Source organism: Dendropsophus ebraccatus, chromosome 14 (genome assembly GCF_027789765.1).
Source record: "Dendropsophus ebraccatus isolate aDenEbr1 chromosome 14, aDenEbr1.pat, whole genome shotgun sequence".
In the NCBI taxonomy this organism is placed as follows: Eukaryota; Metazoa; Chordata; class Amphibia; order Anura; family Hylidae; genus Dendropsophus; species Dendropsophus ebraccatus.
This window is the reverse complement of record NC_091467.1, coordinates 12,961,284-12,973,464: the sequence shown is the minus strand read 5'-3', so window position 1 is coordinate 12,973,464 and position 12,181 is coordinate 12,961,284. Positions and strand designations below refer to the sequence as shown.

Here is a 12,181-nt window from a genome sequence, read left to right as displayed (position 1 = left end):
TGGTGTACACAGATGGGTGTCTACAGGGGTGCTGTATACAGATGGGTGTCCGCAGGGGTGCTGTATACAGATGGGTGTCCGCAGAGCTGATGAAAGTTTACCATCATTTTGCCACCTGTATCATCTCCTGAATCCACTGGCCTTCCACTCTTCCCTTGTATTATCCATGGTTATCACTACCTGCGCCCCATGGCTGACTATGTGCCTCCCCTTGGGTGCAGGACCCCATACCAGACACTAGGCCATGGGTCTCCAAACTGTGGCCCTCCAGTTGTTGCAAAACCACAATTCCCATCATGCCTGGGCAGCTAAAGCTTTGGATTTGGCTGTCCAGGAATGATGGGAAATGTAGTATTGCAACAGCTGGAGGGCCGCAGTTTGGAGACCCCTTTGCTAGGCCTATTTCCTTCATAGTTACACCCTTAGAAGACAGATATGGAGCACTTATAGCCATCACATTGGTTTTTCAGGTTCCCTTTCTCGCTAAGCTCCACCAGCTAGTAAACGCGGATAAAACACCATCCATAAAACCTGTAGAACAAATAAGAAAAAGATGTAAAGTAGCTTAAAGGAGAAGTCGGGCAAAATTTTTTATTAAAGTATTGTATTGCCCCCCAAAAGTTATACGAATCCCCAATATACACTTATTACAGGAAATGCTTATAAAGTGCTTTTTTCTCTGCACTTACTACTGCATCAAGGCTTCACTTCCTGGATAACATGGTGATGTCACTTCCTGGATAACATGGTGATGTCACTTCCTACACAGCTCCGGGAGTCGGGTCGTGACATCACCATTTTACCCAGAAAATGACATCACCATGTTATCCAGGAAGTGACATCACCATGTTATCCAGGAAGTGACATCACCATGTTATCCAGGAAGTGAAGCATTGATGCAGTAGTAAGTGCAGAGAAAAAAGCACTTTATACGCATTTCCCGTAATAAGTGTATATTGGGGATTTGTATAATTTTTGGAGGGCAAAACAATATTTTAATAAAAATTTCCACCGGACTTCTCCTTTAAACTCATCATTTAAAACCCTTTAAGATGCAGAATGTGTGGCAACCTGTATGTATCTGACACTTTATACCTTATGAGTCAATTCCTATCACTCTTTCATGTCACTTGTCGTCCCCAGGGTTTTGCTGTGATGAAATGAACGCTAACACTATACAATACAGAGCGCTAACAAATTGCTAATATAGAACATGAGGATTCGCGCTAATTAGCCGCCTGTTCCGTAAGATGTTTTACATAATTAGTTTGGATTAAAACTTTATCCGTCACAAAGTACTCGAAGTAAGTTCGGAAATTAATTGATGGTCCTTCTAAAAAAAAAGAAAAAAAAAGCTATATGGTAAGGACTGACGGGTCTATTATACTGAAAGATATCCTCAGCTATACATAAGGTAAACTAATGAGGCTTCAACTCATTACACCAATCACTAATAAGTGCTGTACTAACACCTAATAGCTCATTAAGAAGCTGCAAGTTCCTTCCACGTCTTAAGGAACAGCTCCAGTCACTTGGGAAATTTCTTCATCTGGTTTGGACGCATCATTTTATGTCCTTTTAATGTGGGACAATCACTTTTGGGGAGATGAGGTATACCACAAAGATTGTTCTGCAGCAGAGATCGCCGGGGATCGGCTGTAATCTGTGGCAGAACTTGTAAGCAGGTGCCACCACTGGAGGAATGAGGCAATACACTTCCCATTATATACCCACCCGTCCTCATGCCTCTTTAGCGCCAGTCCCAGGACTCCTTGGTGACCGCCTGCTGTCATTTTCAGCTGAAATCTGGGTAGACTTGCAGTGTTCCACAGACTCCCTAAGTGATGGCGTGCTTTGCTTCTCTACCTCCCATGCTTCATGCATCTCTATTAGTGTTGAGCGAGCATGATACTCATTATTCAAGTTGAGCATTTTTCGATGCTTAAGTGCTCAACTGGATTAACCAACCACATTGAAATCAATGGTATTTCGTCCCTTGAAGGGATCTTTAAACAACATATACAAAGAATTGAACAAAAAAAATGCAATAGGTTTCTGCAAGACGCATTAGAACTATTGCCGACATACTGCCCGAGTTCTAATGTGTATTGCAGAAACCGATTGAATTTTTTTCATTCAAATTTTTGTATATTTCATTTATACATTCCTTCAAAAGACGAAATATACAGAAATTAGGACGAAAAAAAATGAAATAATTTACTGCAGTGGTGGTGGTGGGGGGGGGGAGATATAATTAAAGTTGTATGGTGGCTCCCTTTACTCGAGTACCACAAGGTGCTCAGTCGAGCATTGAGCACGATCGAGCACCCCCATGCTTGATCAAGTACTTTACTGGCTCAACACTAATCCCTATTGGTTGAAAATATTTAAATTATCCAGAGACCTGCACTCCTTATACTCCTAATCCCAAGACCTATGAGCAGTTGTAATGGATGCTCCAAGCACGAGGAGGAGGATCCTCTGGATCACCGAGGTGTGGTCGCGTTCCTTCCCTGAGGAGCGGAGTCTAAGGGTCCTATTCCACGGGCCGAGCAACGATGTAAACGAGCGCCGATCTTCTAGATCGGCGCTCGTTTACTGGGCCTATTCCACGGTCCGATGATTGTGAAACAAGTGCTGCAAGTACATCGTTACCGATGTCCTTACAGCCCTTGTTTCATACATTATCTGTCCGGGCTGCAGGTCTTCTTCTCCCGGTTCCGCGTGGCAGCATTGACTTGGAGCCGAGCTGTCTGAACTGACAGACCGCTCAGCCGCGGCGTTTCCGGCCAGTGGTTGGCTGAGCAGTCTGTAAGTTCAGACAGCCGCGCTCCGAAGCCGATGCTACTGCGCGGGACCGGGCCGCCACACTGCTATTCAACCGTAGTGATGCACTGGCGAACAACGATTTTAGGTCTGAACCTAAATGAATGATCATCCGATGACACGATCATCGGCTGATCATTCTCTCTATTGCATGGAGCGAAAATCAGCCGGATGGGGCCGAATGGAGCCGTTTCGGCCAATTATCGCTCCTGTGGTATAGGGCCCTAAGGAGCTCCCAATTTTTTACCAGGGTGGACTTCTCTGCTGTAAACTCCCAGGTCACTACCCTCAGGGAAGGACCACGGTGACCACCGACTGAAGGACTGCTGCAGGTCCGGGACTAGGTACTCTTTCTCTGTGGTAGAAGTGCAGGATGCAGCTTTAGGATGTAGTTCACACTGGAATTGAGCTGGAACTAGGAATGGATGAGATCCAAATAGCTTGAAGGTCACTAGGAAGTGGCGGAGAGACAGGGAGCACAGACATGGTTGCTGACTGACAAACAGCAACAACTGAGTAAAGAGGTGAGGAGGTGGAGACTATATATACCCTCAGGAGAACATGCCAGAAGGCTCCTGAATTTGTGGGCTGAGCTTATAAATACAGGTGGACAGGTGCATGCCTGCCACTAGAGGGAGCCCGAACCTCCAGGAGGCCAACTCAAAGCAAGAGAAGCTGCCATAGGGCAGAGAGAAAGCTGAGAGAAAGATAAGGCTGAGAGAAAGGGAGATGATCACAGTGCAGTGTGAGCCAGAGCAGGGAGAGGGTAACGGACACGGCCGTGCACATGTTAGTATACAGAATTTGGTCATTTCCAATGTTGGCCAGTGCCTGCACCAAGCGCTTTATAATATGGAAAGCATCAAAACTCAATGAGAGTAACATCAAACAGAACCAAAATCCAGAATAAACCTTCCATCCACAGATATCCAATGATGGGAGTAGTTCTGCCCATAGTTATATGAGTCGGAGTTACGGTGACAGCCATAATGTTGTGTGTACAGGACCTTAGTGACCTAGAGGCCTTGTTACCTGCCCATCCCTCAGTACTGTGCCGAGCATCCTGCCACCACCGTATTATATCGGTGATGTCATTATTTACAGAGACAGAAAAAGAAATTGCAATTTCTTTACACTCTTCACCTTTCACATCTCTGTATGTGAGAAGCCTCTGGGCGGGGGACTAGACACCAGATTTCTCATGAATATGCAGATCCTTTCCGCTGACACAGGACTATCTGACTGAATGAGGAATGGAAGCAGGCTGCGAGCGGCCCAGAGGGGCCGAGACCAAGAGGGAAGGGGGAACATATCACCATCCATGGGAGCCAGGGTATCCGAGCTGGAACACACTCCGGATCAGACCCTTAGAGCCCTACTGTACAGGAGCAGTATATTTCCCGCCTCGTTTTTATAGGCTTATTGTGTATGTATCATGTTGGACCTCTGTCCATGTCAGGAACTGTGCAGAGCAAAAGAAATCCCCATGAACACTGTTTTAGATATATAGATCTCACACTATTCTATATGTGTTGTTTCTGACCTGTTTTGTCTATGATATAGCTCAGATATCTTTGATGCAGCTTTAAGCTATGTTCACACAACGTATAAACAACGACCATTGTTTTGAATAAAAAATGCATTGAAGTCTATGGACAACGGCCAGAGATAACTCACCAACTGGTTATTATGATGGCAGTAGCAAACAACGGCCTTTGTTCAATACATTGTGTGAAACAATGGACGGTGTTTGCCTTGACTTTAATGCGAAACAGTGCAGTATGAAAAGAACGGCGAGTAAGATCCTGGAAACATAGATATCGCCTATGGCCTATGGCTGTATCCATGTTCTCCAGGACTCCATACTCGAGATTCACTCATCTCTATTCCAGATTATAGTTCACTGTTGATATTTCACACCGCTGGCGGTGAGGGCAGCGTGAAAGTGCTGACACCTTGGTTTCAGGTGACATTTGGCCGCGACTAAAGCAATAAAAGATATATTTAAGACCTTCCCGAGATTCATGTCTGACTTCTTTTCTCTCTCGGCAGAGCTGGTTGAAGACGTATGGCTATTTGCTCCCATACGATATCAGAATATCAGCTTTACATTCAGGAAAAGCTATGCAGTCTGCAGTGGCCACAATGCAGCAGTTCTACGGGATCCCGGTGACTGGAGTGCTGGACCAAATGACCATTGAGTAAGTCATATACTAAATCATGGGGGTATGTGGTGGGATCAGATGGGGTGTGAGTACTGTCATATATTAACCACGAGAGGCAAGAAAAAAGTCCTTAAGGGTGCGTTCACACCTACAGGATCTGCAGCAGATCTGCAGCAGATTTGATGCTGTGTTCAGTTATTTAAATGAAATCTGCTGCAGAAAATCAGCTGCAGATCCTGTAGGTGTGAACGCACCATAAAGGTACACGTTCACACTTACCGGATCAGCAGCGTATTTTCTGCTACGAATCCGCTGCGGATCAGCAGCTGATCCGCAGCAGATTTCATTTAAATAACTGAACACAGCATCAAATCTGCTGCGGATCTGCTGCAGATCTGCTGCGGATCCTGTAGGTGTGAACGCACCCTCAAAGAATATAGTAATCCTCGTGTTCCACAGTAATAAATCCATACCCCAGTACTGACTGCTGTCACACATTTAAAGGGCTTGTCATACCAACATACTTGTTTTTTATATGCCTTAGAGAACAAGCATCCGGAACATATTTGTATTACATGAACAACCATTGACTTAAATGACCACCATGTTTATCTGGCAGCATCTTTAACCCAGTACTGATGCTGCAAAACCTGTTAATTACCCCTGTTATGGCTGCGATCAAAGATTCTCAGGGCTTTGCCATGTAACTGCCTTTTTGAGGGTGCGTTCACACCTACAGGATCCGCAGCAGATCCGCAGCAGATTTGATGGTGCAGATTTGATGCTGTGTTCAGTTATTTAAATGAAATCTGCTGCGGATCTGCTGCAGAAAATACGCTGCGGATCCGGTAAGTGTGAACGTACCCTAAAGAGTATTCCAACAGCACAGAACTTATTTAATATGTGCTGTAAAAGTACAAAGGAAGCCATACTCACCTGCCCTGATCCCCTGCAGATGCCATTCCAATGATTCCCAGTCCCCGCTGCTAACGGCGGGTTCCTGTTCGGTCAGTCATTGGTGGGTCTCCACTGTGTTTGTCATAAAAAAGTTGTCTGGGTTCAATGTGTAAAAGCGTCCAGACCAAGATGAAAAAATGTGTACTCGCCTGCCCTGCACCACGGTGGTCATTGATTGGCTCAGTGAGCACTTTGATGTGTTAAAGGGTTTATCTAGCGCTACAAAAACATGGCCACTTTCCCCCCTCTCTTGCCTCCAGATTGGGTATGGTTTCAAACTCAGATCCATTGAAGTAAATGGAGCTTAATTGCAAACCACATCTGAACTGGAGACAAGAGAGGGAAAAAGTGGTCATGTTTTTGTAGTGCTGAACACCTCAGAGTGGCAGTGGCAAATTGGGGCAGGATGGTACACTACCTAGCTACATTTACTCAGAAGAATCAATAGACAGTCCCTTTAAAGGGACAGTGTCACTAGAAAATTACTTATTGTGTAAATTATGTTTTTCTGTTAGACAAATTTTTTAAAGAATTTTTGGCGACACGTTTTCTAATTTTCTATTTTTCTATCTATATTATAAAATAATCCTGACATCGACATCTTGCAGTTTTCATTCTCACCACTGGGGCTAAAACTAAGCTGAGACTTCCTGTTGTGTCTGTAATGATAAGAAGAGGCTGCTGTAAAGTGATCTGTACAGCATTGCAGCGTCATGTGACACCAGTAGATAGAGGAAACAATAGCAGCTCCCTGTGAAATGACCTCTACACAGGTCACAGAGAGCGCTCAGTAATGCTTCACACTCAAGGGGACAGACAGTCTACTGTTGTCTATGTCCATGAGGCTTGCTGTAAAGCATGTCACTAAATGCTGTTAAAAACAGACCAAGGAAAATGGCTGCCCTCATAACAATGTACAAAAAGTGAAATAAAAAAAAAATGTAGTCAGAAATTAGAAACAGGTTAGAATTAAAGAATACGTTTTAGTATCTGACTAAAAGAAAATGTAGGTGACACATTCCCTTTAAATCATATAACGTCCACATAATTGGCATCCCCATGGCAGTCACAGACCGTTCTGTACATCTTGGTCTAAACGCCATGACATTTTTTCTACATAGAGAACCTCCTTCCAGCCCTGCACCACCTGGGAATATCATGTCGCGCCAATTACCATTAGTCGCCAAGGATAATTTTTATTTAGCCGTGGTGAACTTTACAACCGTGGGACCAATAATCATTGACCCGAAACAATTGGATGATCACCATAGAGAAGAATAATGCCTCCATTCTTACACATTATATTCACCTATATATCCAGATCAAACCCCCTAACCTGCCCATACACAGCGCTCTCTGCTGCCACCTCTGTCCATATCAGGAACTGTCCAGAGCAGGAGAGGTTTTCTATGGGGATTTGCTGCTGCTCTGGACAGTTCCTGATATGGACAGAGGTGGCAGCAGAGAGCACTGTGTCAGACTGGAAAGAATACACCACTTCCTGCAGAACATTCAGCAGCTGATAAGTACTAGACATTTTTAAATAGAAATAATTTACAAATCTGTATAACTTTTTTAAACCAGTTGATTTGAAAACTTTTTTTTTTTACCCTTTAAATAATGTAATCTCCAATCCAGCCCCATACATCATTCATTCCCATCCCACCTACTGGTTCTTTTAATAAAGGTAAAATTGGAATTGTATATGTTACTGCTCTACATAGGAATAGGACATTCCCCGGCTTCACACACCTTCAGGTCTACAAGTTCTCACAATGTTCTCCATGAAATTTTCATAGCTTTTTTAACTTTGAGTCTATATTAAATCTAGGAACCCTATAGCGCACTTATTATATATATATTAAATATTGTGCAGAATAAGCAATGAGCCGGTCTGCTGTATAGGACGTGTAATCCAATACAATGGCCGTCATTTAAAGGGGTTATTCTCCCCCCAAAAAATTCTTTCAATTCAACTGGTGCCAGAAAGTGCCAGAGATTTGTAATTTTACTTCTATTAAAAAAATCTCAAATCTTTCAGCACTTGTCAGCTGCTGTATGTCCTGCAGGAAGTGGTATATTCTTTCCAGTCTGAAACAGTGCTCTCTGCCGCCACCTCTGTGCATGTCAGGAACTGTTCAGAGCAATAGGAAATCCCCATATAAAACCTCTCCTGCACTCCAGACTGGAAAGAATACACCACTTCCTGCAGGACATACGGCAGCTGATAAGTACTGGAAGACTTGAGATTTTTTTTTTAATAGAAGTAAATTGCAAATCTCTGGTATTTTCTGGCACCAGTTGACTTGAAAGAAAACTTTTATGGTTGAATATCCCCTTTAAAGTGTCACTGTCATATTTTTATATTTTTTTTTGCAGAAACCAATAGTCCGGGCGATTTTAAGAAACTTTATAATTGGGTTTATTAGGCAAATCTGCCATTATCTGCATTCAAAAAGCCTTTCCCCAGGTCGCCCCCCCCCCTCCTCTTTCTCATTCACTGCTCATTATAAGGAAATCTCAAATCTTTTACATCAGTCGGGCCCAGTGTAACCTATGGAGAGGGGAGGGGGGAGGAGGGAGTTTAGTCACCAACAGAGAGCAGAGAACAAAGAATTACACAGTGGGACCTGTGTGAAAGCTGGTATTCAGAGGTCAGAGAGGTCAGTGCTGACTTCAAAGGAGATAGCCTGGTGATGTAGCTGTAAATTAACTCTTTGTTGTCCTGCTTTGGTGCCTTATCTCCCTCCACCCCTCCCCTCTCCATAGAGAACCATGAAGACAGGGGGGGAGAGCTTCAAACTGCTTTCTCATGATAAAAATGCATTTTTCTGCTAATAAACCCAAATAAAAAGTTTCTTAAAATCGCCTGTACTATTGATTTCTGCAAAAAAAAAAATAATAATAATTAAACGACAGTGACACTTTAAGAAAAGCTGAAATCTTCTACACAATCAAAGACAAGTGTCAGGTCTATTGTCATGGCCGCTTTTAACTTTGACGTGTTTCCTGGCTCCTTGGATCAGTGATCACAGTGGTGTTTGCTCTTTATTTCCATCGTCATGATCATGTAGGTGGATGAAAAAGCCTCGCTGCGGGGTTCCTGACCTTCCTCACTTAAGCCATAAAAGAAGAAACAAGAGATATGCACTAACAGGCCAGAAGTGGAGACAGAAACACATTACATACAGGTACGTTCTGCTCGGAGAGAGATGAGTGCTTGTGACCACAAAGCTAATGGTGCCGCTCATGTCTGGAGCCGCCCTCCTCTCTACCCCTCCATTGTGATAGATGCACAATATGTATTTATTCCACATTGAACAAGGGGCCTCTTGTGGCTGGAGGTATAATGCTGTCTCTGGTCGAAAGAGTGATTGACAAGGCTGGGAGCCAATGGCTCTTGAACCTGCCAAACACAATGCTGCATTAACTGTATGTGCTCCTGTTTAGAAGCACATACAGTTAAAGGGTCAGTATCAGCAGCCGGCAGCACTTGCCAGGTACTAGCGCTGGCCAGGGCGAACATGCAGTGCCTCCTGAATTCCGGAAGCCCCCATAGGGTTCTATGGGGCTTCCTGGAAAGTTATAGAACATGTCCTATCCTGAAGGGTATCCATGCCCAATAGAACCCTATGGGTCAGAAATCTTCCTAACCTGTGAAGGGTGCCTAACTGTATAAAAACATTAAAGATATATTCCGCTTTAACAACTTTTGATATGTTGCTGTCCATGGTGAGACTAACAATTCCTTCCATACTTGTTATTATCTATTCAGTCTCCTTCCCCCAGTTCTGAGCTGCTGCTTTCTGGTGAAGACACAAAAATCTGTGTCTGAGCTTTTCTCTCCATCTCCCTCTCCCCCCCCCCTTCCTTCTGAGACAGCTGATGTAAACGAGTTGATAAGCTCAGATTAACCCTCCCAGCATTACAAAGAATCTAAAAAAAAAGAGTTGCAGATACAGCCTGCCAGCTGTATCTCAGAACTGAGTGAAAGAGACTGAATTGATAATAACAAGTGTGAAAGGAATTGTTAGTCTCATAATGGGCAGCAACATTTGAAAAGTTTTGTTTGAGTGGAATACTCCATTAACCTAAGCTGTAGTCCAGAGCTGTATTCACAATTCTTCATGCTTTTTAAACCTCAGAATCAGTGCAATAAAGTTGTTAACAGTTTGTGCTCAAAACTTTCCAGCAGAATTGTGGGCCATAGGTGGAGGTAGCATGTTATAGATGCCTTGTCTGACATCCTTTGGCGTTCATTGTATATCTTCCATGTCTTCTTTTCCAGCATACACAATTATACTCCTAAAGTAGGAGAACTGGACACTAGAAAAGCAATCCGCCAGGCCTTCGATGTGTGGCAGAAGGTGACTCCTCTTACATTCGAAGAAATCCCCTATCAAGAAATTAAAACGTCACATAAAGAAGCCGACATTATGATATTCTTTGCCTCTGGATTTCACGGGGACAGCTCGCCATTTGACGGAGAGGGTGGATTTTTAGCACATGCCTATTTCCCTGGACCTGGCATAGGGGGAGATACACATTTTGATTCGGATGAGCCCTGGACTCTTGGGAATTCTAATCATGATGGTGAGATATCTTTTATGGTGTATGTATTATATTGGTTCATGGGGGTATAATGTGGCCTAACTAATGGAATTACTAGGAGTATAACAACATAGGTATAGGTTATAGGTCAGCACAGTGCTCTCTGCTGCCACCTCTGTCCATGTCAGGAACTGTCCAGAGCAGCAGAAAATCCCCATAGAAAACCTTCCCTGCTCTGGACAGTTCCTGACATGGACAGAGGTGGCAGCAGAGAGCAGGTATAGGCCTTAGGCTGGGAAAGACGTATGACTGTTATTAGCATATGTCGAGAGTACCTATACCCATTGGGGTGACCGGCTAAGATGCAGAAATTTGCATTTATTTCCCCTTATTAAATAAGCTTTTCTATGTTTTATTTCCCTATTTACAAAGTAAATTGTTAGCGGTTGTATCATTAAAGGATGAGTAAATGACTTCCCATAGTTTCCTCCCTCCCGGGGATAGGCTTTATAATAAGGCTGCATTCAGGAGGAGGAGACGATAAGGAAAGAGGCGGCTGCTGTGAGCGGTGAGCTTCATGAGCACGGAGCCTATACAGATACTGGCCTGTATTATGGAGCCTGTATAACTGCTTCTTACAGGTATATAATGCATGGGGCCTACGGGTAACCAGAGACGGTCCTATAGTTGGGCCCATCTGACTGCTAACAAGTACAGGTGAGCGCAACTGAAGTCCCATTGTTTCATTACTCATAGCGGAAGTTGGATGCATCCCTAGGGCGGCATCCAACTTCTTCAGCCACTGGTATTCAACCATGCTGCAGATGCTCTCATCTCTACCAACAAGCATTCTGTCAGTATCCTCCTCCACTCCAAGGCGGGTAAAACAGGCGCAGGTCCAAGAGGTAATAGTGATATAAAATATCATAAAATTTATTAAAAGAATTATGCCAGCGACACAACGCGTTTCAAGACCGATCCGGTCTCTTTATCAAGTGTCTACATATGTAATACAGTGGTGCATTGGATTACGAGCATAATTCATTCCGGGGCCGCGCTTGTAATCCAAACCAAATCCAAATCTTAAACCAAAGCAAATTTTCCCATAAGAAATCATAGAAATGTAGACAATTGGTTCCACACCCCAAAAATAATGATTTTATATTCTGAATAACAGGTAAAACGAATGAAACAAACATTCAGAAACAGCAGATTATGTGATATTATAAATTACTGTACAGTATAGTATCAGCATGTGGTGTATAATGTATAGTAAGGGCATAAACCTGATAACACAGCAGCAGTTTGTAGATACAGGATGGGACTGCAGATCCCCATAATGCAGTAGCGTAGTACAACAGGCTAGAATAGAGAATCAGGGCTGCTGGCAGAGGTCTGTGTGGTCACATGACAACAATGGGGAAGGGGGGAGGGTGTTCAGCATGGACCAATCAGGACTGACAGAGACTGCAGGGAGCAGGAAGGAATGAGCAGGGCAGATGTGGGCACATACATGCAGCACTCTCTGTCCGGGGAGAGAGGGGTTACAGCTATGGAGAGATTACCCCCACAGTCCTGTCCCCTGATGTAAGCCCCAGCCTGAAGTGGATCTGCTATGATTTGAAAGGTAAGGGAGACTTCCTGTGTCAGAGTACAGGGCTGTAGACCCCGCTATGCAGACG

General features: G+C 43.8%; 1 protein-coding gene across 4 annotated transcripts in view; it reads left to right on the top strand.

Annotated features, from left to right (window-relative positions):
- Positions 1-12,181, top strand: part of MMP24 (matrix metallopeptidase 24) — a 99,712-nt gene that overhangs the window by 69,950 nt on the left and 17,581 nt on the right. For all 4 annotated transcript variants that reach the window (XM_069951532.1, XM_069951534.1, XM_069951535.1 and 1 more), the window contains exons 2-4: positions 4,879-5,027; positions 9,023-9,139; positions 10,237-10,541. In XM_069951532.1, the coding sequence (XP_069807633.1) occupies positions 4,879-5,027; positions 9,023-9,139; positions 10,237-10,541 (571 nt within the window). The remainder of the gene's footprint in view (positions 1-4,878; positions 5,028-9,022; positions 9,140-10,236; positions 10,542-12,181) is intronic.